The sequence below is a fragment of the Lutra lutra genome, chromosome 14 (assembly GCF_902655055.1).
Source record: "Lutra lutra chromosome 14, mLutLut1.2, whole genome shotgun sequence".
Lineage (NCBI taxonomy): Eukaryota > Metazoa > Chordata > Mammalia > Carnivora > Mustelidae > Lutra > Lutra lutra.
The window spans coordinates 63,899,029-63,921,186 of NC_062291.1; the positions used below are offsets into that span (position 1 = coordinate 63,899,029).

General features: G+C 40.2%; 1 protein-coding gene across 3 annotated transcripts in view; it reads right to left on the reverse strand.

The window, feature by feature from the left end:
• CFAP43 (cilia and flagella associated protein 43) overlaps positions 1-22,158 on the reverse strand; it is a 106,957-nt gene that overhangs the window by 18,224 nt on the left and 66,575 nt on the right. For 2 of the 3 annotated variants that reach the window (XM_047702956.1, XM_047702955.1), the window contains 9 exons: positions 18,229-18,333; positions 17,081-17,197; positions 15,938-16,168; positions 13,906-14,112; positions 11,702-11,791; positions 11,326-11,406; positions 10,558-10,683; positions 4,238-4,357; positions 1,338-1,445 (listed from right to left, as the gene is read on the reverse strand). In XM_047702956.1, the coding sequence (XP_047558912.1) occupies positions 1,338-1,445; positions 4,238-4,357; positions 10,558-10,683; positions 11,326-11,406; positions 11,702-11,791; positions 13,906-14,112; positions 15,938-16,168; positions 17,081-17,197; positions 18,229-18,333 (1,185 nt within the window). The remainder of the gene's footprint in view (positions 1-1,337; positions 1,446-4,237; positions 4,358-10,557; positions 10,684-11,325; positions 11,407-11,701; positions 11,792-13,905; positions 14,113-15,937; positions 16,169-17,080; positions 17,198-18,228; positions 18,334-22,158) is intronic. The other variant, XM_047702957.1, reaches the window with a different exon arrangement.

The window sequence follows — 22,158 nt, forward strand, 5'->3', positions numbered from 1 at the left end:
TGGCTGGCTTTTAAACTCGATCAAGTTCTGAATAAATAGTCTACTTATTCTTATTTGGATGGTCTTCATTTATTTTCACAGTTCCAATTCCTGCTGTTTTACTTTCTAATGGGTGACAGGCATGTTACCAACATCTCTGAGACGGTCTCCTCACCCGTGAAAGAAATCCGGTTCCTTACAGGGTTGTTATGAGTAGGGCTGCATTCATGGACTTGAAGCAAAAACTAAGTTCATATGTCATATATATGATACCTTAAATCATTCATTCATAAATGTTCTTTATTAATACTACTAATAAAAGCGGAATCTTTTGTTTTATTATTAATTTATTTTTTAATCAGAGAGAGTGAGCACAAGTAGGGGGAGTGGCAGGCAGAGAGTGAAGCAGGCTTCCCACTGAGCAAGGACCCCGATGAGGGACTTGATCCCAGGACCCTAAATTAGGATCATGACTGAGCCAAAGGCAGCTGCTTAACCCACTGAGCCACCCAGGTGTCCAAAAGCCACCCAGGTGTCCAAAACCTTTTGAAAAATATTATGTGACAAGCATTTTGCATTCATTTCATCTTTAATGAAACATATCTGTTCATGCTATTTACTAGAGTTTTCCTGAATACGACAGTTTTTTGTTCTATAAGCTAACACATTACTTACATGTTTAGTAAAACGTAGGGTTCCAAATGATCCAGAGAGAACAATATTCCCAGAGCAGAGCTTGTATAACCTAAAAGGTTTACGCCTTGTTTGAGGTCCCACAGTGTCACAGCCAGTGGTTAAAAGTGGGTCCTTTCAACCATGAAGCTATGTGGCATTTTATAAACCATATGTCATATGAAAGTCATATGGTTCTTTTGACTAAATGATGACAGATGCAGAATCCCATGACTTCAGTAACAGATAAGAGCAGGTACTTTCCCTGACCCTGGAGCCAAGTCCCTGACAGGGAGCCAAGGAACACACACAGCTGAGAGGAATGTGAAAGGAAGGAAGGGTCTAGGTGTGTGACCTCTTGTTTTGTGTGTGTGTGTGTGTGTGTGTGTATTTTTTAACATTTATAGATTTTATTTATTTATTTGGGAGAGAGAGAACATGAGCAGGGGGAGGGGCAAAGGGAGAGGGACAAGTAGACTCTTGTGCTGAGCTCCACCTGACCTGAGGCTGGACACGAGGCTTGATCCCAAGACCTCAGGCTCGATCCCAGGACCCCAAGACCATGACCTGAGCTAAAGGGAGACACTTAACCGATTATGATACCCAGGCACCCCTGAGAGCTTGTTAAACAAGGAGCATGTCTGTCAGAAAATCCTTTTATTCAAGATCTCAGGTGCTATCCTTACTTTCTCCTCCTGCCTCCTTGTAAGGTAGTTGTTTAGGAATGCTTCTCTGGAGCTTATTTCTTCATCCAACAGTAAAGAAAATACAAGATTATTAATTTTCAGTTCCTCCTGTAGAAATATTTAAAAAGGTGATCAGTACATCTATTTGAGAAAGGATTTTCTGCTGAGGGTCATAGACTTGACACTCACCGAACAGGTTAATCACATACAAATAAGAGAAATTCTTTTTAAGAAAAAGGGAATATACACTGTGGCACTAATTACTCAGTTATTTTAACTCTTCATTGTAAGATAAAACATATACAGAAAAATACATAAGACCATGTATAGTTTAATGAGTTATTATAAAGGTAAAACATACTTGGGATCACCACAACGTTCAGGAAATAGTACTTTCCCATCCCAGAAGTCCCTTCCATGTGTCCCCTTTACAGTCTCAACCCTGGGATAATTACTTCCCCAACATTCATAATAATCACTCCCTTGTGTTTCTTTATGGTTTTATTACCCACGTATATCTCTGTAGGCACTACAGCATCACCTGTTCATTTAAAAATTGTCACATTTTACAAAATCTTATAATCCAGTTTCCCTTCCACCCCCTTCCTTTCCTCACATTTTCTTGCAGTTTTACCTAGTCTGGGTTTTGAAATCTGCATACTTACAGTGATTTCATCAGTATCCTTCATGTCCTGTACTTCCTGAAAACTGGCAGCTGATCAGAGGCCTGATCAGACACATGTTTGATCCTTTTGGCAATACCGTAGGTGATACTATGTTCTTTGATCAGTACACATATAATATTAGGGTGTCTGACTTTTCACGATGTTAGTAACTGTAGACACTCCATGCCCAGGCCCATTTATCTATGGAGAGTTGCAGGATGGTGATATTCTATTCCTATCATTCCTTTTTGACTTATTAAAATTCTTTTATAAATAGACAGATGCTTCTCCTTATCTGCAATGTAGTTACCTAGTAGTACAGTTCACATAGGAAGGTGGAATCAGTACTTGATGGTCTCTCTTTATCAGTTTTTACATAATGAATTTGTTGTTATCCTCTGAAGGTGAATTATAGGCATTCTTCTTTTTAAAATAATCACAAATTAACAAATTTAAACAACTTTTGTGGGTTTCAGATAATGGCAATGATGATCATTATTGAATCTTAAATTATTCCCTTTAGGGGAGCTTTTATTTTTTATTTTTTAAAGATTTTTATTTATTTATTTGACAGAGAGAGATCACAAGTAGGCAAGAGAGGCAGGCAGAGCGGGGGTAGGGGAAGCAGGCTCCCTGCTGAGCAGAGAGCCCAATGCGATGTGGGGCTCCATCCCAGGACCTTGGGATCATGACCTAAGCCGAAGGCAGAGGCTTTAACCCACTGAGCCACCCAGGCACCCTAGGGGAGCTTTTGGATATCCTTTGGATAATACCTGCTAGTCTTTGACAGTTTCCTCATTATCTTGTATGAAAAGATGTTCTGAGCTTATCTTTTTAAAATAACAGCTTTAATAAAAATACATTATATGTTTATAAAAAAATAAAAAAGTAAAAAAAATATAAAATAACAGCTTTATTAAGACATATTTCATAAACCATTCATTTCATACAAGTCAGGGTTCATCCATGTTATACTACATATTAGTACTTTTTATTGCCAAATAATATTCCATTATATGGATAAGCCATATTTTATTTAACTATATGTAGTTGTTGGACATTTAGATTGTTTCTATTTTTGGGGGCGTTAGGACTAATGTGGTTCTTATGACTAGTGCTAGGGCATTTATTCCCAATGTCCTCCCACCCAACTACCATATACACACTCGCTCCCTGTGGGGCCAATGGTTATGTTCTGTCTATGGTCACGATTCCTGAGGGGGCAGGCCCTCTCTCAAGGCCACAGGTCTTGCTGGGTCCTGGTAGCAGCTCCCTTCCTTTGCCTCTTTAGCTCTAGAGAGGTTACTCCCTTCCTGCTATTTCTAATCTCTAAATTTTCACCATTCCTTGCTGTTTCCCCTTAACCCTGAGAGTCCTTGCATTAAACCCTCTTAAATGTAACTCTTTCAGCGTACCATTCCTTTTGGGACCCTGAGGACAGAGACAACCTCCTAGAGGTTGGGAACCTAGAGGTTCTCTTATCTTCTCTCATCTTTTTTGCCTGACCTGCTTGCTTTGGGAGACACATATAAATTTTTGAGATCTTGTATTTCTCAAAATATCATTATTCTCCTCTTATACTCAGTTGGTAGTCTGACCAGGAATAGAATCCAATGTTAGGAATAATTTTTCCTCAGAATTTAGAGGCTTTAATCCTTGATCTTCTTGCTTCTAGTTACTGTACACTTCATTCATATTCTTCCTGCTGGATCAAATTAAGCCAGGATTTCTCATCGTATCTTTTGGGGGGCAAGTGGATTATTCATTCATTTAACATGTAGTATGAGCCCAGCCCTTTGTTAGTTGCTGGAGATACAGGAATGAATAAGACAGACTTCGTGGAACTTAAAGCTTTGGGAACATTAAAAAGTAATCTCACATAAATTAAAGTTCAGTTGCAATAAGTTTTAGAAAGTAAAAGAGCAGAGCATAGACTAGGAGGCTCCAGCCTAGTCTTGAGGAGCTGGCTTGTAAGCTGGGGCCTGCTGTACACAGCTGAGTAGACAGGCCAGGAGTCAGAACGAGGAGGAAGGAGCACGGACGTGAGCTTGAGGTACCAGAGGAGGAAGCATGGCAGTGACGGGGAGGGTGGCACAGGAGAGGCTGGAGCAGGAAACAGGTCAGCATGAGCTAGAACATGGTGCCAGAAAGACTGTTGGTCTTTTTCCTAAGAACAAAGAGAGGCCCTGGAGGTTCCATAAAAGAAAGGGTCCTGTAAGTAAAGCTTTTACTTACCTGGTTGACAACCATCTCTGCCTTCACTCTCCTTTCAAAGAGTCTTTTCAAATGTTCATCAAAATTCTGTGTGCTTTCTTGAATAGAGTTTTGAAGTTTCTTCATTTCTGCCTCCAATGACTGGAAAGAAGTTGATAACAAAGTTAACATTTAGGAACATCAAATGCTCCAAGGATGGGGTGTTCATATTTTGCTGCAAGGGAAGGGCAGAGGGAGGATAGGCCTTGGGAAGTATCCTGGGTCCTTCACCTTCTTTAATCAGAGATATTCCACTTAGATCTCTAATATATTTTGAATCTGAGATTTTTTTTGACAGAGATCACAAGTAGGCAGGGAGGCAGGCAGAGAGAGAGGGGGAGGCAGGCTCCCCGCCAAGCAGAGAGCCCAATTTTGGGGCTCGATGCCAGGACCCTGGGATCATGACCTGAGCCAAAGGCAGAAGCTTTAACCGACTGAGCCACCCAGGTGCCCCAAATCTGAGATTTTTGTTTTAAGAAGGTTAGAGTGGGGGGGAAAAAAAGGAAATAACTAATCATGGCTAATGGTGCAGGCAGAGATAGGCCTAGTAAAACAAAATCTCTGGTGGTACATCACTGACAGGAACACTACATGAATCATGTTGTATCCTCCTCAGTGCTCCACATGAGGAGACATGACATTGGTTTGTTTCATTATTGGTGATGTTAACTGTGATCACTTGGTTAAGTAGTGTCTGCCAGTTTCTCTATTGTACAGTTACTGTTTTTCCATTTGTAATTAATTTGTGGGAAGATACTTAGAAACCATGTAAAAATCTCATTCCTCATCAAACTTTTATCCACCAGTTTTAGCATCCACTGATAATACTTACTTGAATAAATTATGACGATAATGGTAATAATAGCATTATTATTTTAAATTTACTTTAAAAAGCCAAGATCTGGGGTGCCTGGGGGGCTCAGGTGGTTGTGTCCAGCTCTTTAAAAAAATTATTTACTTCTATTTTAAAATTATTTTATTATTATGTCCAATTAGCCCACATTTAGTACATCATTAATGTGTCCAGCTCTTGATTTCAGCTCAGGTCATGATCTCAGGGTCATGAGACAGCCCTGCATCAGGCTTCATGCTGGATATGGAGCCTGTTAAGATTTTCTCTCTCTCCCTCCCTCTGCCCCTCCCCCACTCCTCTTGCACACAAGTGTGTGCATGTGTGCTCTCCCACTCTCTCTCTTTCTTTAAGTTAAAAAAAAAAAAAGCCAAGTTCTGTCTATGCTGGTTTAATGGAGAGAGGGACTAATTCTGGGAAGGTGATGGAATGAGTTTAGCAAAATGTAGAGGCACTTGACACAAGGATAAACACCACTCAAATTAAGCTAATTAAGCAATGCGAAAACATTAATACAGGAAAAGCACACTGCAGGGTCAGTCTGCTTTTCATAATTTATGATACAGTCTTATAGAAATGGAAAAAAATCCCAAAGACTGTGGGCCCAGTAGTTATGTATCAAGGCCATGTGTTCCTGGACAATGGAAGCATCATCACATGGCAAATGACCAAAGACTCAGCCTGCTGAGACCAGACTGTCCAAGGGTCCAAATCCCAGTCTGAAAGGAACTCTTTTAGTGTTAGAATGGCGTTTTGTTCTGTGCTTCAAATGCCCCACATTATTCTCACTGCAGGCTCTTCTCATGTGCTTTTCCATCTGTCTGATCTCCATTCTCTGCTCTTCAACCTGTCATTTTTCTCATTCTTCCACCTCGAGCATAAAAGCCACTTTTTCAAGTGAACCTACCTTGGGTCCTGTTTTAGGTACTACCTTGAGTCTTAGAAGCAAAACCTGGAACAGGATTCCAGTGTATGCAATTATAGGAGGGAGTGCTTTTTCTGAGACACCTGTAAAATGTGGAAGGGGAAGCAGGCAGGGAAGAGGCAGGAGCTGAGCAACAATGTGCTCTTAGGTGGCCCAGCATTTACCTGATTCCTAGGGCTCAAGGGTAATGGAGAGGCGCTGCTGAGCTGCCCAATTTGGGCCAACTGGGCAGGACTTCTCTATCCTCATCTCTTCAGTCAGTTACAGGCTTTTCTGGATAGGGGCAGTAGGTATAACCTGGTATGCTCTAACAAGGATGCCCCCTTGATGAGCCAAGGACAAGGCATCAGAGGTCTCAGGTTTGAGCCTTTAGCTGCAGTATGCACAGCAGTGAGGGGATGGGCATGCCAGCCTGAAAAGGGGACCTAGTGAAAACCAATGGCCCCAATCTACATCTGTGCCTCTATGTTTACTGTCATAGATGGTACCTGAACTTGTGCATTCTGATTCATCATACTGCAGTTAAAGAACTATTTTGTGAATGTCCAGTTAATGTGTAACACCCTCCCCCCAAGGCAATGAGCACCATGACGGGGCAGGGCTGTGTCTGTCTATTCAGCAAGTGTTCCTTGGGACCTGACACAGTGGCCAGCACATAATGGGAACCAAAGGAATATTTGTTAAAGAACTGGGTGTCACTTTTCTTCAAACATTCCTGGGAAAATCTAATTTTAACTAAAACTGTACCAGATGCTGCAAAATGAGAAGCAGGGGAGATGAAAGGTGGGAGACTCAATAGGAGGGTATGGATGAACAATGCAGAATCCATTAGACCAAGAATTTCTCCCAGCCCTGGACAAAAACATTGCCTACAATTTAAGAAGGTATTGTTGTAGTTGACAGACTAGGCTCTTAAGGGTGAAGGTGGTAGCTTTTCATCTGCAAATCACTAGGGCCTAAGAGAGTGTCTGGCACATAATAAATGTCAATAGATTTATCCATTCATTTAGGAAATATTTACTGAGGGCTTATTACAGGTCAAGCACAGTTCTCAAAACTATAGTAATGAACAAAACAGACCAATTCTCTTCCCTCATGTAGCATTCAAGTAGAGGAGTCAGGTAACATGTAAAAAAATATGGATAACATAGGCCAGGTGGCATGACCACTCTGGAGAACAACAAAGTAGGGTCAGGGTGTAGAGCAGAGCTAGTGGGAGGGAGTTTGCCATGTTATGTTGGAAGATGAGGTGACAACTGAGTAGAGATCCAAAGTATGGTTAAATGGGTTCACAGCACCCCAGGGCATGGCAAGAATGAGCTGTGGGTGCTGGAATCAAGTGTGCTGGGTATTTTTGAGGAACACCAAGGAGGTCAGTGGAGCTGGCCCAGTTGACACAGCTAAGGACAAGGAGAATGGTGTGAAGTAAAATGGGAGGGCTACAGATCGGAGGAGGGGGAGGGCAGGGAAACTAATGCTATAAATTGGGTAAAAGACAATGGTGTTTGGATTGGTGGGAGTTATTGTGGTGCCCAAAGAGGAGCTCCTGGAAAATCGTAAAAAAGGGACTGGAGGCGCAGTCTCAGGCAGTGCTGCTTCTGGGGAGAGTAAGGCAGTGTGGAAGAGGGACGTGTCTTTTAGAGACTTGGGTAAAAGGAAAGAAGAAATGAAGAAGTGAAGATTAAGGATCCTGCAGAAACAAAAGAAAATCATGAAATCAGAAGACATGCTGGCCTCTTCGCCCTGATATAAAAACAGTGGTGCATGAAGAACTTTTTATTAAGTTTATAATGTTATCCACACAGAAGGGGAAAGAAAGGATTAGTCCAAATAAATTCTGAACATAATGTGCAGATGACCTGCCCTCCATGGGATATATCCTAAGAACAAGAAGAGGTGCAAAGAAATTTTTTTTTTTTTTTAGATTGTATTTATTTATTTGACAGACAGAGATTACAAGTAGGCAGAAAGAGAGGAGGAAGCCGGCTTCCCATTGAGCAGAGAGCCCGATGCAGGGCTCGATCCCAGAACCCTGGGATCATGACCTGAGCTGAAGGCAGAGGCTTTAACCCACTGAGCCACCCAGGCACCCCAAGGTGCAAAGAAATCCTAAAACCTGCCATGATGTTTTGCTTTTGGTAGAGGTATTATACGTATATTGTAGGACTGAGCAAATGAATAAATATACATATATATGGGGAACTAGAGCTTGCATTGGAAAGGAGATCTAAATGCTAAATTAGGGAAAGAGATAAACTCTATGGTATGTTGAATTGGAATTGGAGGTAATAGTATGGAGTTTTGATATCATACATATATATATATATATAATACAGGAGAAAAATGCAAAAATAAATATGGCAATATTAAAAGTTGGCGGGTGAAGGTATATGGTACAGGTATACTAGATATACAGAATATGTGTACTATTTAGAAAGGAATATGGTATACAGATGGTACTACTCATGCAACATTTCTGTACATTTGAATAATTCTAAAATAAAAATTGGCAAAAAAATCTAGTTTGGGGGAAATTTGTGGAGATATAAAATGAAATAAGATTTGCCATGACTTGATAATTGTTGAGGCTGGATGAGGGGGCCGCTATGTTATTCTCTCTACATTTTTATACATTTGATATTTTCCATAATATAAAGGTTTTTCCAATGGCTGAGAAAAGAGAAATTGGAGACCATGAACACAGATTTTTCTAAGGGTTTTTCTAAGGAGATACTGGACCGTGGATTGAGAGGCAAGTGGGGTCCAGGGACTTTTTTTTCCCCTTTTAACTTTATTTACTTTGAAATAAATTCAGATTAACTCAAAAGTCACAAGGATAGTAGAAAGAATTCCCGAATCCTCTTGAAAGGAATCCTTTTTTCCCCCTATTTTCTTGTCTATACGATGAGAGATGTATCCAGTGTATAATTTTAAAACATTCATTCTATACTGGAGGGAAAATTGATGTAGGAAAAAGGGGCATATTGCCAGAATGGTAGGGGGTCAGGTGTTGGAAGTTTAGAGAGAGAGGAGAACATGAGACATGCTCCGCTAGGATCTTGCTACTTAAAGTGTTCGTCCTCTGACAAGCAGTAAGTGACACCACCAGGCTGTTTGTTAGAAATCTCAGGTCCTTCCATTTCCTCAAAATGACAGAATCAAATCGACATTTTTGACAAGATCCCCCAGGTTGTATGGACTAAGCTAGGGGTGGGGAAATGGAATAGCATCACCAAACAGCCTAAAGACCCAGTAAAGATAGGTCATTAGAAGGAAAGCTGTGTTTTTTTCTTTACCCACTGTGTGGTGCCTGGTGCAGGTGCAGAGACAGAAGGCTGAGTACTGGCTTTGCCACGGCTGGCTTCTACCCACTGAGGGCGACCACGGAGCAGGGAGGTGAGAGTGTAGGCAGCAGACTATTTCACAATATGAGACCATGGAATAAATGCCACCCACCACCTTAGCATCTATACTTCTTAACTGCTTGAAATTTTTACTGCTTTCAAGACTGCTCATTTTGGGGTTTCGGGAAATACTATCTTAGGAGGAAATAAAAATGGGAACAGGTTACAATGGGTCCAAAGAAATTGCTCAGGAGACACAGCCAGAATAAGGCTGACAAACTGCCCTGCCTCAGACAATGCCATGATTTTACCTTCTTCACAGAGGAATAGATGTTTTTTATTTGGTTGTATACCATCAGCTTTTATATCTCTATTATAATTGTAAACAATTTTATTTTTTCCTTTTTCTTTTTAAAAAATTAATATATAATGTATTATTTGTTTCAGGGGTACAGGTCTGTGAATTTAAGGAATTTTAATGTGGGAATGTTTGTGATGCAAGGAAATAATGGTAGGAGAACTGCTTCGCAAATATCTCAAGTTAGAACTGTAAAGTATGTGCTATTGATTGTGTTATTCTTCGGTCAAGTCCTTTCCTTGAGACTGAGAGGAAATCAAGCAAGAGTTATTACTAAACTCTAATAGATGTAGAAGATACAGAGCAGTGCCTAGAATATATGCTACTAGATGTTCATTAAACGTTTGAAGAATGAATGGAGGACCAAATGAACTCTAACAATCTGGGAAATGTTGAAATCAATAAGAACTATAAAAATAACACATTGTAATACATTCTTTCTGTTTTAAATTGTGTTAACTCAGGGCACCTGTGTGGCTAGTGGGTTAAAGCCTCTGCCTTCCGCTCAGGTCATGATCTCAGGGTCCTCCCTGCTGAGCCTGCTTCCTCCTGTCTCTCTGCCTAGGCAGCCTCTCTGTCTACTTGGGATCTCTCTGTCAAATAAATAAATAAAATATTTAAAAACAAACAAACAAACAAACGAATAAATAATTTGTGTTAGCTCTTCAAAGTTATCTCTACCCAATTCCCCAAATTCTCTTGAGAATGTAAGTTGAAACAGTATCCTTAAGCTACTAATAACACTGAGGGAATAAAGAACACTTAATTTGAAGAGATACTGAAACAAAGTCTTGGCAGGGTGTATTAATTCTTTGCTCTTCTGACCTTTCTGTACTTATCTCTTTCTTCATTTAACTCTTTGACTTTCTTCTCATAGTCTTTGAATTGTTTCCTCTCTTCTTCAGACCACAGAGTATCAGGTTTTGCCATGAAAGCAGGTTGAGGAATCACCTGAAGATAAAAAGGAAAGCATACACTGTGGCTCAAACATAACAGTACAGTAAAAGGTCAGAGTTATCATTACAGTTAAAAAAAATAAAAGAGCCCTTTCAAGGGATATAGTTCTTCAGATTGGCAAGATAATGGCCTGACACTTTGATGAAAGGATATGAAAAATGTTACAAATGTTTTTCTGTGACATAAGCAAGAATGGGAGCTTAGGATGTACAGAGAGACTCTTAGGTGACAGGTTCAGACATGTATGTTGATATCTTCATAAATATGAAGTCGATAACTTCACATGTAGTTCATAAAACTACACCTGGGCTCCAGGGACACATAAGGCACGTATCAAAAGGAATGTTTCTTGCTACATCCAGAGAATTACAGATGCAACATTATCACTGCTTTCTACAGAGACCAGAATCACTATGGTTGTTTGTTTTGTTCTTTTGTTTGCGTTATGTAAGATGGGGAGGCAAGTCCAAGGTTTCAAATTTCTCATTTACCTAATGTGATATGAAGTACAGGGAGGTTGTATATTTGTTGTTGTAGAATTTCTAAAACTTGGGCCAATGTAGACAAGAACGATCAAATTTGTGTAGCTCTCTCTACCCCCATTCCATCTTCTATAAGAACGGCCAGAAGTCTTACCATTCTCAAAATATCTTCCTTCTTGACTTCCAGAACTCCTCCCATCATGTCCATCAGGGCTCGGTGCCTTGTATTGGGGCCCTGGAGAAGAGCCATGGTCAGGGAGGGCAGCTAAGACAGAGATCTGGCCCTCTGGTAGAACCAGAGGCAGTCTCCCACCCAATGTTAGAATGACTGCATTAGAATTGGGCAGGGTGGTAAATGGTATGGAGGGAAGAGGAGAAAGAGGCCACTGAGATTCTAGGGACCTCTGACCACAACAAATGCCCCGATGTGTTTCTATAGTGGAGTAAAGTACAAGACTATTCAACCAACTTAGGAACAAGTATCCCTAAAGGAAAGAGGGTCATAGGTAAGTTTGAGCAAAACTGCATACCCGTGTCTGAAGCCATTGCTCCATTTCATGGGTCACGGTCAATTCTGTTTTGGCTTTCAGCCATGGATTAATAAATTTCTGAGCTGTAATCTGAAAGAGAAAATGTCGCCCCATAGTGTAATGGTCAGCACCCTGGACTTGGAAAGAGAAAATGTGGTTTCCTGCTGTTGTTCTTACAAAATTTAAACCAAATATCCCTTCCACACACCAGGGAGGAGGTTAAAAGGTATTATGAGGATAAAGGAACCATCCAGATTTCGCAATCAATTTCCTATCTTGAAATAAAGAATGAGAGGGTTGGGAAAATTGATTGTTACTTCTCTATTAGTTCTCAAAGCTCTTTTCCATCATTGAAGATATTGTAACAGGGATCTAATTCAGATGAGAGGGGCAGGAAAATGGTTCAAAGGCGTGTCATCTAAGCCAAATCCTGTAGGATGAGGGTCCTGAGAGGTTAATAGCTTGAAGTATTCAAGGAATTGTGGGAACACAAGTGTGGCCAGCCCGCAGCAAGGTAATGAGAGCAGCTGAAGAGGAAAGGAGCCATGGTTGGCAGTCACAGAGGAGCTTGTTATCTGAAGTGAAATGAGCAGCCACTGCAGGGGTTTAAGCAAAGGAGAGACATAATATAAGTTTGGTTTGTAACAAGGTCACTCTCCTGATGTAGAAGGGATTAGAGAAGAAGCAAGTGTGGTGAGGTTAATTATGCACATACAAAGACTGCCCACAGTAGGATCTTGGTGACAGACACAGAATGGGGTCCTTGCTCTCACTGTGCTCCAGAGTCTTAGGTTACATGGCAGGAGTCTGGTTCTGGAAGAAATAATTTCCTTAAACAAGTACAGTAGACTGTAGAGATGAAGACATACTCTGAAGGATAGGGTTTGGGTTCAAACCCCAACTGTGTCACTTATTAGCTTTCTAACTGTGGTCAAGCTACTTAACCTCTCTATGCCTTAGTTTCCTTATCTGTAAAATAGAGGTGTTATTAGTACCTACCTTGTAAGTCTTATAATGATAAATTAGTTTCCATCGATCTAGGGCACTTAGAACAGGACCTGTTCTTTTTAGGACCTGGCTTTTAACAGGGACTATAAAAGAGTTTGTTATTATTTCTAAGTAACACTATTAGCTTTTGTCCCAAAGCAATCAAGCTGGTTTCATATGAGCAAGGATTTTTTTTTTTTTTTTTTTTTTTTAGTATTTTACATTTGGTTATATTTTAATTATTTTCTTTAAGCATTTACTTGTAACCACTTCTGGCCAAACACCTTTTTTTTTTTTTTTTTTTTTAAGATTTTATTTATTTATTTGACACAGAGAGAGAGACACACACACACACACACACACACAGCAAGAGAGGGAACACAAATAGAGGGAGTGGGAGAGGGAGACGCAGGCTTCCCACTGAGCAGGGAGCCCAGTGTGAGGCTCAATCCCAGAACTCTGGGATCATGACCTGAGATGAAGGCAGATGATTAATGACTGAGCCACCCAGGTTAAACATCTGACTCTTGATTTCTGCTCAGGTCATGATCTCAGGGTGGTGAAATTGAGCCCTGTGTTGGTCCCTGAACTGGTCATGGAGCCTGTTTAAGATTATTTCTCTCCCTCTCCCACTGCACTGGCCCTTGCCCCTGCCTCATACTCTCTCCTAAAAAGAAAAAGACTAACCATTGAGGCCCCTTTCTCTGGGATCCATACTGCCTTAATGACCCAGATAATTACTGGAGCTTCATCACGCTCTCTCATCTACAATGTGATCCAACCTTTTCCGATATAGGTACTGGACCTAGGCTGGGTCAAGGAAGGTCTTTCTAGCCAAATGTGGAATTAGGACTGAGAGATTCTCGTTTGGACCAGCTATCCACTTGAGTAAGGAGAAACAAAGTAGAAACTGCTAAAAGTGAAATGCAGAGAGAAGTGAGCTAAGAGATAAAGAAAGCGGACTTCCTGACTCCCCGCAGAATTCTGGTCTTTGGTTCCTTGTTTCTTTCTAGGCTTCCAAATCTTCCCTAGATTCCACAGGATTCCAAAAGAAATTCTCATTATTGCTAAGGCAATGTCAATTGTTTTTGTTTCTTGTGACCAAGGATACCACCTGATACAGTCACTTCCAGTAGTGCACATGAGGAGATGAGTAGGAAAGAATGTGGGAAAATGTCCTGAGAGAAAAGGGAAGGGATAGCACAGCTAGCCAGTACCTCTTTGTTTTCCACAACGAGGGTTCTCTCTGGCTTCTCACAATCATCAAATTCTGGCTGCCAGATCACTTCTTCCAAGTCCAGATCTAAAATAATTTCTCGAATTCTTACATTTCTTTCCTTCACACGTGCAACTTCGAACTCTTTTTGTTTATATGCAGCATCAAACTCACGGTTGAAAGCAGTTTTTACCTTGTAAATGACATCCTGAAATATCAATGTGACACTGAGAACACATCCCATGTTATAGGTCATGACTAGTAACAAGGTCCCACGGCTTTACTTTCCTTCCAAAATCAATTTATAAATCATCAGGAAGTTAATCTTTCTAAAATACAGTTTATATTAAGTCATTTATTGGTTCAGTAATCCACAGTGGCTTACTACCATGGGTAGGCTTAAGGCGATGGCATAACTGTTATACCACAATCTACTTCCAGAAATGGAAGCTATAACTCAGTATACAGGTATGTTGATAAATGCTGAAGTAGATGATGGACACTTGGAGACTCTTTGGGTTATTCTCTCAATTTTTGTATATGTTCTAAGAAAAAAATCCATCATAAGATATTTAAAAAGTGATACGTGATATTTATTTATTTATTTATTTATTTTAAAGATTTTATTTATTTATTTGACAGAGAGAGATCACAAGTAGACGGAGAGGAAGGCAGAGAGAGAGAGAGAGAGAGGGAAGCAGGCTTCTTGCTGAGCAGAGAGCCCGATGTGGGACTCGATCCCAGGACCCTGAGATCATGACCCGAGCCGAAGGCAGCGGCTTAACCCACTGAGCCACCCAGGCGCCCCGATACGTGATATTTAAATTGGGAAATGGCTTCTCTTTTAAACCTTGTTTGGGGGAGATGTGGTAAGGAAAGGATGGCCTATAGAGGTTGTTTGGAGAATTTCCCAGAAAAGCACCACCACACACAATATTCTTCCTCCATATGGTCATATCATTCTCAGGTAGGAAGGGGACCTAAGCTGGCTAGCTGCATCAGCCAGTTGTCCAGATGGCAGTGGGTCCGAATGGACTGCTCCCACCTGTACAGGTGGTGGGATGACGGTCAATTCAAAGTAGCCTTTATTTTACCATCAGATTCAGTCTATATATCTATCCTACTGAAGATGAAACTATTAAAGCAGGTAGAAAAATGATCTTAATAGCTGACAAGAGAATTTCTCTTGGGCTGCGATTAACCTGCTTATAAGAAAATGCCTTAATAAAATAGCAGAAGGGTGAGACACTGAGGGTGTAGGTCAGCAAAAGCTGAGCAACAAAAGAGATAACAAAACAGTTTTGGATATAAATGCACAGGAATTTCAGGGGTTGGAGGAGAAGAAAAGAAAAACAATAGTAAGAGAGAGCAGAGTAGTATGGTAGGAGGCTGGAACTCAAATGGCAGATACGGTTGGAGGACTTTCAGGAATAGGAAGAGCCAACATTACATCTCGAACCATCCACATTGGTGCAATCTGTCACCGAAATTTCAAAAACTTCTGGTAGGCATAAAAAGATGTGTTCTGAGACTGCTCGTTCAGTGGAGAGTAAGGAGTAGGAGCTTAGAGCTTGAGGAATGCTGCACCTTATTCTTGAGTCCCAGAAGAGAAGTTATGGAAGTCTTAGAGAGGAAATTGTATTTCCCCAGGTTAAGGGGATAGATAGCAATCATATCTTGATCTTACAAGGAGGTCCTAAGGGACATCTGAGTTACCTAGAAGATGGCATTCGAGAACCTCTTTTATCTTTGAGCTTCCTGAAGATCTAAGCAGAAGAAAAGTTTGTTTGTGGTATCAGCCAGGGTAGGTATTCTTCAGAAAACCTGTTATCATAGAACCCAGTCCAAATAGATGAAAGTAACTCCTGTACACAAATTCCTTTTGAAGAACATGGACATACTAGCCATCTGGATATTTCTCTATGTACCTTAAATACATCATTTGATTAGCATTAGACTTCAGTTTGAGCCTTTGGAAGATGCCTCATGGGGACTTTTAGAGATTTTAGAGGATAAAGGAAAAATTCACCCACTTTCAGTAATATAATTTGGTTGATTTTCTCCTCTCTGGAATGAAGTTCCAATTGGCTTGACAAGAAAGAGGCTTGTACGCCAAAATCAGTACTCAGACTGCCAAGCAGGTAATTGGGCAAGTTGGGACTTTTTACTGCCACTTCTTCTTCTTCTTCTTCTTCATCCTCCTCTTCATGATGCTTTTTAGCCAAGGTAATTGCAGACTGCACCTCTATAATTTCTTTCCGTACCTAAATATAGAAAAAGGTGACATGAAAGTTATGCAATAACAAGAATTCTCTAAAGGGCAATTTTGCGGCAACTTAAATATTTCAGTCATTTTAGGTGTTAAATTGTCTTGCCAACAGCTTAATTCAAAGGGATGGATAGATCCTGAAACTGATTCAGAAGAGATTTAAGCTTTGGAAATTGACAAAGTGCAGATAAGTCAAGAAAGTAAAAATTGTCCTTGATAGTATGTAATATTTATCTTTCTGTCAGGATGGCAGCTGCTTATAAATATCTTGAGTTTTTCTTGGAACATAAGCATTAAAAAATACACCTTCTCTTCATGTTTACAAAGAAACTTATTCACAGAGGACTGTGAGTGTAGGTTAAGAAGACTTGAAATATGCCTTCATTTTATGTTTCAGAAAAAAAATGGATGCAAGGTTCTGGCCAAAAAACTACATTGATGGGGCAATGTTTTTCTAGAGATCTGATAGAGATTGATGCTTTAAAACAAGCAAACAAACAAACAGCTAGAATTGCTCTAGAAAAACCATAATTCCACCAAAACAGATACTACTTCATCTTTGGCCAATTATTTAAAAATATAATGCCTCGTGATACAAGAAGATAAAAAGAGTAGGATAGATGAAGACCACTTCTGACCAGAGCAAGAACAAAACCCTATATCTAATTTTTAAAAATTATGTCCTCTTATTTGAGGGCTAGCTAGTACTGTATAGGACTATAGGTGTCTTGATTTATTGTGTAGATTCAGCTCCTATATTTATTAAAATATATTCTATAATTAACAAGGAATGAAAATGTAAATAATATATAAACTTATCTTAAGTTGTATCCTAACTCAAATCTGTATGGAGACCCTAAAATAAAATACATTACTTATATAAACACATATATACTTAAAATTGTACTTTAAGACATTCTGTTTCAATCTTCTTTTGCCACAAAACTCTCTTTAATTCTTTCAACTCTTCTTCCGTGCGCTCTTTCATTGGAAAATTCTCAACCACGTAGGGCAGGTGAAAGCACTCGGGAAAAAAAAAAGGCAAGATGAAATAAATTCATTTGTAGTACAACTGTGCATATCAGAGTTGGAGTGAGGGATATTATCCCTGACCAAAATTAATTCATAGGTCATCATGCATGAGTGGAATTGACAGTGGAAACTTTCTCTAAAATAAAACAATGTACATCATTAGTATTGGTGTAAACTTTGGGTAGAAATACTGAGCTTTTGTGAAGGATTTATTTCTAGAACAGTGGTTCTCAACTAGGAGTGATTTTGCTTGCCCTGTTCCCCTCCTCCTCCCCAGCCCTCCAGGAACATTTGGCAATGTCTGGAGATACATTTGATTTTCACTAATGGGAATTTTGGATGTTACTGGGGCCTAGTAGCTAGAGGCCAAAACATCGTATAATCCACAGAATAGCCCCCACAACAAAGAATTATCCAGCCCCAAATGTGCCAGTCTTACAAAACCCTGTTTAAGAACAATACTCAATCACAGATATGTAGTGTGGCTATATACTTCATTATTCAAATTGGTGGTGGGGGGAGACAGATTTGAAAGTGAGAAGGGTGTTCTTAATAGTTACTTAAGGACCACCAGCATAAACTGGCACTTCTGATCATCCTACACAAAGAGGGAAATTGTGTTGGGAGGAATCTCAATGAAAAAGCATTAAATAACGCAGATGTTTAGAGGGCACAGGTAGAACTGTGAACAATATTATGTCTAGTTTTCAATCTGTGTGAATGTGACTGAGGTGGCCTTTTGGAAGAGACAGATAGGAAGAGCAGAGGCAGGTGGTTCATAGAGGAAAGAAAGTCTTAAGAGATGGTGGCTTGGAAGTGTATAGGGACTAAGCAGAGAGGGGAGAACGAAAACGAGAGAAAGGGGCATGAGTTGGTGGAATTTGGTACAGGGAGGGTGAGGATGCTCTGAATGCTTTTCCATGTGTGAATTTTCTTAAAATTATTCAAAAATCTTTCTGCCATGAGACTTTCAATGAAAGTTCTCATTGGCTAAGGTGTGGTACCTGGAATTATGTCTGTTACCTTAAGAGCTCGACCTTTCACAGCCATCGAATTCCAGCATTCTTCTTTAATAAGTTTAGCCAGATAGGCCTTGGCGAGGTTTTGCATCTCTGCATCCTTTCTTATCTTGCAGAATGTAGATGAAGGGAAACAATGAACATGAATATGTAGCTTCTTAAGAAAATAATCTGAATTGCAAATTCACTAATCAGCCATGACTGCACATTTAGTGGCTGTCTTCTCTCCCCATTACACGGAGCTGCCTTGTGCTGGGAGATGCACCTGGGGACACTTTCCTGTCTCAAGGACCTTTCCTGAAGTTTGGTCTGGAGGCTTGGAATTTCCTTCCTGGAGGACCAGGGTGTCAACACAGAAACCTCTAAAGGCAGGCAGGTGCTAAACATGAGCCAAGGTGGTATGAGGCCAAGTGCATGGTGGACTGGACAGCTAAAGTGCCCACTATCACAGATCTTGTGGGTTGGTGCAGGGTTGGGCAGCAAACCCACTATGCCAGATCTTCCTGTTTTCTTAGAGAAGTTTTAAAATGTGTATTTTTAATGAAACTACCAGATATCTAAATGTTGTCTTAATTCTTGTCAATGCATATTTGAAGTGCCAGTTTGTGACCTCTGTCTTGGGGGTCACTTAATTCTTCTATTATTTATGTCTACCATAATTAAATGCTCCGTGACTCAAAGGGATCATATGCTTGACCTTTTCTCATTTAGAAACATATGTTACCTTAGTTGGTTTTATCTGCTTAAGTAAGCCAACTGCTTGATCTTTAAGTGATTAGGAATTCTTGTTTTAATGGAGTTTGCTGAAAGACCTAATATGAAAGTGAGGACAAACAATCTCTAGTCCTTAGGATCCACTTCAGAACCTCTTTTGCATTTCTCTTTGTTGGCAGAATTATCAGCAAACTAGTTAAGAATAATATCTCCCGGATTAGAAAAATGTCTTATTTGTTCATTCAATCATTCATGTTTATTTTATTCACTGTCTGATCAAAGGCTTTGTTTTAATTTGTATTTGATTTCTTTTTTATCCATTAAGTTAATGGCTAATCCAGTTTTAAATTATTTTTTCCTTAAATAAACAGCTGTTTTGGCCTGTCAGTTGTCAGAACCTGTCTGATTCCCAGCCTACCCTGCCCTCCCCTCTCCACTGCTGAGGTTATTTGATCAACCCTCCAGACTTGGTCCCTAGTTCTGTGTCCGAGTTGTCATTACTGGGCTTTGGTCTTTCCCCTATGGTTGAGATCCTGACCAGGGCTAACTAATATTCTTGTCCCTTTAGGACTGGGATCCCTAACTGGGATCTACTGACTCTTCCCAGGGACTAGTATTCTCTTCCCACATGTGCCTGGGTTTGTGGTACCATCTGCTAATACTGTTCTGTGCTGGACCATCTGGTTTTACTATCACATCCAATCTGAGACCGATACTTCTTTAAAGTCCAGAGCTCCAACAAAGGTAATAATATTAGGGAAATAACTATATGGAGAGTCTTTCTCTGTCCCAAAGACTGCCTCAGAGGATTAAGAAGGCTTCTGGGGGAATATGCAGGAATTTGGTAAGCAGCAAGGAGCATCTGGAGCAGAGGCATGGGGTGGGGGTGGTGAGGGTGGGTTTATCAGTGGTCTGTAGGTCAATAGGCCAGAGGAGCAGGTTTGTGGGGATGAACGGTCACACATGAGCTTGGAGGGAGAAGCAATGTTAGAGTGAGGGGGTAGGTATCCAACCCAAACTCACTGCAGAGTGGTCAAGCTGAGAAGCTTTTAGGAGAACCTGGTACCAGAATGGGAGGAGGCATTCCAGGCTTAGGTGAAGCCCGGGTCAAAGGGGAAAAGCCCTAGTAGGCAGACTGGGAATGCTTCGTGGCTTTTATTCAAGTTATAAGACCTTAGTTTATTCTAGGCCTAATTCCTTAGTTTCCTTAAGTCAGGATAACAACAACCTACCTTTTGGGATGGGTGCAACCATTAAAATAAATAACATTCAAAAAAGCCTCTAAATTGGTGCCTATTTATTATAATAATAAAATGGGATCATTTCTTTTTAAAATTATTTTTATTAACATATAATGTATTATTTGCCCCAGGGGTACAGGTCTGTGAATCATCAGTCTTACACAATTCACAGCACTCACCATAGCACATACCCTCCCAATGTCCATAAACCGACCACCCCCCAGCAATCCACATTTTTTTTTTATGAGATTAAGAGTCTCTTATGGTTTGTCACCCTCCAGATCCCATCTTGTTTCATTTTTTCCTTCCCTACCTCATAACCCCCCGTCCTGCCTCTCAAATTCCTCATATCAGAGAGATCATGTGATAATTGTCTTTCTCTGATTGACTTATGTTGCTCAGCATAATACCCTCTAGTTGCATTCACATTATTGGGGATCATTTCTAATAGCTTTCTGTTGACTGTAACAAAAGCCGAATTCTTTACTGTGATGTACAAGGTCTTTAGAGCTGGCCTCTGCTCCCACCTCATTCTATGAAGCTCTCTTCTGTCCACTGTGCTATTGTCCTTCTGTCCACTGTGCTATTGCCCTTCTGGCCTTTCTGTTCCTGGATTTCTCCATTTCTGCCTCAGGGCCTTCATTCATGGTGCTTCCTTAGTCTGCCATTCTCTTCCCCCAACTCTTTGCATAGCTAACTCCTCTCCTTTTGAATCTCAAATGAAAAGTCACCTCTTTCAACGGTCTTTGACCACAGAAGTAGATGCCCCACATCTATCACAGAATTCAGTTTACATCATGCAATATAGAGAGATTTGTTTAGGGTCTGTCTTCGCCAGATCAGCCCCATGAGGGCAGGATCTATATGTCTCAGTCATTATATTAAAGGCACTGACAGTAGTGTCTGGCATGTAATAGGTGTTCAATAAACATTGCAGAATGAATGAATGTGTCAGTCTGTTAAGGTCCTTTTGGTCCTGATTCTGTTACCCAGTCTGTTTCCTTTCATTCTCAGCCTCACATCATTCACTAATTTGACAAATATGCCTCATTTCTAGATCTTTATCTTAGTCACTATTAACGTGTTTAACAGGAGAGCACATGACTGGAAACCTCTCTGCTACAGGCATCAAATCATCAGCCTCTTTTTGATACAGTTGTTTAACCAATTATAATTCACTTAAATGCCTTTGAATCCAATCATATTTCTTTCTCTTGTTTAGAAAAAAATGTTTATACTTGCACACTCAAAAAATCAAATGTGATGTGCAGGTTGAGAAAAATGTAGCTTAAGAACATTCTGTATAAAACACAATTAGGACTTCTACCTTAAAAAAAAAAAAATCCATACAAGTAGACAGTGTAATGTCACCACCAGAAAGAGATACAAAGGCTATAGTAATAGAAGTATAGTATCCGAGAAATGGAGGTTTCAGTTTATACTTTTCTCTAAACTGGACAGAAAATACTTGAAATTCTTTTGTGGATGCCATACTCAAAGAAATGAAACCAGAGGGAAAACTCATGATGATGATGAAGCTATTGAAACTACCTTGTATGATGGCCATAAGACCTGGAATCACTAGCATAGATGAGAGAAGATACATAGGGAACATGCTAATTGTTAATCTTCTCTATTTTCAGGGTGGCCATAGAGTAGATGATGCTCAAAGGGTAGAAAAATCAGTGAATAAAGAGAGGAAGATATATCAACTGTCATTAAGAAAGGGCTAGTGGTGCCTGGGTGGCTCAGTCAGTTGTGTCCAACTCTTGATCTCAGCTCAGGTCTTGATATCAGGGTCATGAGTTCAAGCCCTGCATTGGGCTCTATGCTGGGTGTGGAGCCTACCTGAGAGAAAGAAAGAAAGAAAGAAAGAAAGAAAGAATGAAAGAAAGGGTAAGCGAGCAGGCTCACTAAACTGGAAGGTCCAAAGTTGGCATAAGGTGGCTGAGAGGATTTCTAAAAATGTTTAAACATAT